Source organism: Camelina sativa, chromosome 19, assembly GCF_000633955.1.
Source record: "Camelina sativa cultivar DH55 chromosome 19, Cs, whole genome shotgun sequence".
NCBI classification, from domain to species: Eukaryota; Viridiplantae; Streptophyta; class Magnoliopsida; order Brassicales; family Brassicaceae; genus Camelina; species Camelina sativa.
In genome coordinates, this window is record NC_025703.1 from 11,225,511 (window position 1) to 11,229,558 (window position 4,048).

A 4,048-nucleotide genomic window follows, 5' to 3' on the forward strand; every position below is an offset into this window, starting at 1 on the left:
AAGGGAGAAGAAGAAGAAGAAGAAGAGATCGGATGAGAGTAAAGAGAGGGAATTGATCCGGTTTGAATCAAGTTGGTTTTTTGGTTTAGAGTTTGGTTTGTTTATTTGGTGGAGTTTGGTACTTTGGTAATGATAATGGTGACTTCGTTTTTGGGTTTTGTGGTTTCCTTAAACAATGAGTCAAGTCAATGAGAGAGACAAAAACAAAACTTGGGTGACTTAACGACTCTAGGGAAGAAGAAGAATATTATTTTAAACCACTTTTTTTATTTCTCTCACACGCCAATTTCGAACACCGAGATAAATAACATGAAGGTCCCCTACATCTTACATGCTACAACATCTTATACACATTGTGGGTGGAGGACAAAGAGATACTAGCGTACAAAACAAGTGGGATGAGGTCATCATCGACTCACAAATTTCTTCTTTTTGACGTATTACAACACACCAGAATATAAATAAGCATATTGACAAAGTAATCGTCAGACAAGAAAAAGAAAAGTAGTAATTTATTTTTATTTTTTTTAAGTACTAATTGATCCCAAGAGAGAGAGAGGAGGATCGAAGAAATTATTAAAAAGATAACTAAAAGAAAAAAATCAAGAAGCTGTGATTTGATTTTCTTCTCCCAAAGTGGTTATCGTTTACTTGTTGTTCAGGCGGTCGATTAGACAATGATGGTAATGAACGAGACTGTACTGATCTCCCTGACCATGTCAAAACCAAAACAAAGTAAGAAAGGAGCGCGAGGAAAGCAAACCGAAACAAGATTCATCTACCTGTCTCGTGGCCTTCATATAGCCGAATGTTGACTCCGCCACCACCGCCATCATTAGCTGCAGGAACAGCTTCTGCATCCCCAACGATGTTGCTACCCGAAGAAGAACTCATGTTATCAAATAAAGCTAATTAGAAATAATTTTGTGTGTAGAAAACGAAAATCAAGAGCTAGGTACTTATAGTGGAGAATCAAGAGCGCTCACCCACATAAAGATCCTTTTTGCGTATGATCCTAGCTAGTCGTTAGCGTAAGGATGAAAGACGTAGCAATCTGCGATCTTACTCGGATAGATAAAGGATCGGATAAAGATGCTTCTGCAGACGAGGATCGTCGTCGTTAGCGTAAAGATGGAAGAGCAAGCTGCGAACTTACTCGGAAAGATAAAGAGAGAAAGGAGCTTTAACATACAAGGATCGTCGTCGTTAGCGTAAGGATGGATGAGCAAACTGCGAACTTACTCAGAAAGATGAAGAGAAAGAAGCTTTTGTAGACGTATGAGGAGTGAAGACAAAGCTTAGCCCTCTGCTTTTTTTCTATTTTAAGTAACTTTGTTTCTTGCACGGAAAGTTAGCTCGCTCGCTCTCTGCTTTCTCTATTTTTCTGTTGGGTTCCTTGTAATCATCAATCAAAATAATTCCTCAAAACCAAAATCATAAAACCTTTATGTAATTTAATTTAATTAATCCTCCGATTTGTGTCCCAAAACTATATAAAGAAAAATCAAAAACAAACAAAAGAAATTAGTCAATTATTGTAGAAATTAATAAATTTAATACACAGGGAAAGACTAGCATTATGTGTAATAATGTGTATCTCTCAATTCATATATAATATATTTTTGGAAAAAGAAAAAAAAACTGGATCTTTCTCTGACCCAAAATAAAAAATGAAAATGGATCTTTCTATTTCACACTAGTCGTGGTGTTCAGATAGAAGAAAAATATTTTTTTTTTATATAATCAAGATCAAACTATATATAAATAAAAAATAACCAACATTAAGTCATAATTAAATTAGCAATACATATATATCTTGCGAAATACCAAAAGTTGGATTATATCATGCATAGTATGCATAGACTAGTGTGACAATTACTAGGCCATGCACTAGCTGACTGGGTGCTTTCCTTTTTGCCTCCTCCAAAGAACTAGATACCATGTTGGATTTGAACCAAACTTGGAACATAGATGAGGAGAAGTGGGGTAGGAGATAATTCATGTGTAGGTTTTGCACCATGATGACACAATTCTATGAATTCACCATTTACCACCATATGTATGATGTTCTTGGAGTGCCGGTTGGGTCTATGACAAGAAACTACAACAGCCTTCTCCTTCATCTGGGAAGCGAAGAAACTCACGTATTCTCTAAAATGATAACGATAGCGTAGACCTACTCCTCGATTATTATTGGGAACTTGATCCATGACATTGCTCCCGTGTTCTCACTCTTCGTTGCTATCCATAAGTTAACATTTGTTTCCATCACATAGTATGTGGAATGAGTAGATAACATACAAAGTTGTTGCCCTTGTCCAGTCGTCACTGATAAAGCTAAAAGGACTATCACCCTTTGGGAGAGGCTCACTTCCAAATCTCTCTATTGAGAAATCAATACTTACTAAGAATTTTTCACGTCTATCAAACCAGTAAGTACTTCCGTTTACAGACATGCCACTGTTACTCTCAGGAATGAACAAGTCGGTGGTCACACCAACACCCTTCCACGAATTAGAGGTAAAGTCATAGATTTCATACTCATGACGATGTTGGATAAAAAGGATACCCTCCAACCACTTTCTGGTTACGTTTTCGTTCAATTCTTGGTTAGAAACGATGCGATCCTGCCTCAAGATTTTGTACTGGTTGCAAGAGGATCTACCGAGAATATAGCAGTGTTCGTTCTTGTATGAATCTCTGGGTTGAATCCACCTGGTTTCACCTGAACATGGATTCCAAACCATCAGTCTATAGTCCTTGACTCTGCATAGTAACAAGCCATCACAGTGAAAGACGTCGAGTATATCAACTTCTTCTGAAGAATTATTAGAAAGAGGATCTTTTAGGCTAAAGTGACATGTTACATTAACAGATGGAGCATCAACGTTATTGTCAACTCCAAGAAGATTGTTACTCACTGAATAAACCCTGTTATCAATCAACAAGAGAGCCTTAGGTTGCCTTGGAGCATAAGCAAAGTGCTTCTTAGCAAGTACTCTCCCATCTTTAATCAAATCGTTCCATCCTTTGGATGTTGATCGTAACCTTGCCAAAGATACAGCCGGAACTCTAGAGAGTATCTCCACTACCAAATCCTCTGGAAGGTTGTTGAACGTCATCTGACACACACGACTACTGTGATTAAACTAACTTTCAAAGAAAGCCACAAATGGAGAGAACAAGAGCAAGCGGAAGCAGAGGGAGAGAGAATCAAGATAGTTATAACTACTATGGGAAGATCATATATATGAAGTCTATATATATATGGTCAATAACTATAATCAAGACTATATAAACATGGTAAGATCATCTATAGTTATTAAGACTATAAGAGATAGAGTAAAATAAATCTTCTATCTTTCTGACCACCCAGATTTTTTTTTTTTTTTACTTCTTTTCTTTATTTAGTTTGTAAATATATGAATATTTTGGTAAAATTAATTCTTATTATAGCTTTCTTTTTCTCAACATTGAATTCTTATTATTAATTGATGATTTCTTTTGTTATATTTGTTGTAACATTAAATGCAGATTCAACAAAAATTCAATGTAAATGTAGTTGTACTCATTTTATTTATTTAGCTCAATCCTTAATAAAAATTGTTTCTTTTTTCATTAAGTATTATTAGATTTTTCTGACCAAAAAAGAAGTATTTTAAAGTGTATTAGTTTAATTAAACTAAAAGTTTAGAATTTAAATGATTTCATTTGTATCTTTTAATTTACTAGGTTATTAACCCGGGCTATGCGCAGGTATATTTGTATTAATTTTTTAAAAATTGTTGTAAATTTTATAATAATTTAAATAGCTATACATTGATATGTAGTATATAAAAATATTATAGTGTTTTAGTTTTGGTTTTTTATAATACAAATGTTCTTTTAATCATATTTTTATTTATTTATACAAATAAAATTTAGAAATAATTTCTTTTTTCAAATATTTCTTTTATTTCCATATATTTTGAATGGTGAAGTCTTAAAGGTGCAAGACAGAGTTGAACATTTTGTTTATTAATGTTCTGATCCATGCTTTTTGTTTATT

General features: G+C 34.0%; 1 protein-coding gene and 1 long non-coding RNA gene across 4 annotated transcripts; both read right to left on the minus strand.

Annotated features, from left to right (window-relative positions):
- LOC104766003 lies at positions 75 to 1,391 on the minus strand. 3 transcript variants are annotated; one of them, XR_763946.2, is made up of 4 exons: positions 1,193 to 1,391; positions 987 to 1,098; positions 783 to 889; positions 75 to 710 (listed from the first exon to the last, which is right to left on the minus strand). It is a non-coding gene; the product is annotated as an uncharacterized LOC104766003 (long non-coding RNA). The 3 variants fall into 3 exon arrangements; XR_763947.2 differs by having other exon boundaries at positions 783 to 908; positions 987 to 1,387; XR_763945.2 differs by having other exon boundaries at positions 987 to 1,381.
- LOC104767699 (putative F-box protein At3g21170) lies at positions 1,909 to 3,212 on the minus strand. The gene is given in 3 exon segments (XM_010491688.2): positions 1,909 to 2,188; positions 2,191 to 2,341; positions 2,343 to 3,212. Coding segments are annotated over 3 exon segments (1,188 nt in total). The 5' UTR covers positions 3,123 to 3,212; the 3' UTR covers positions 1,909 to 1,931.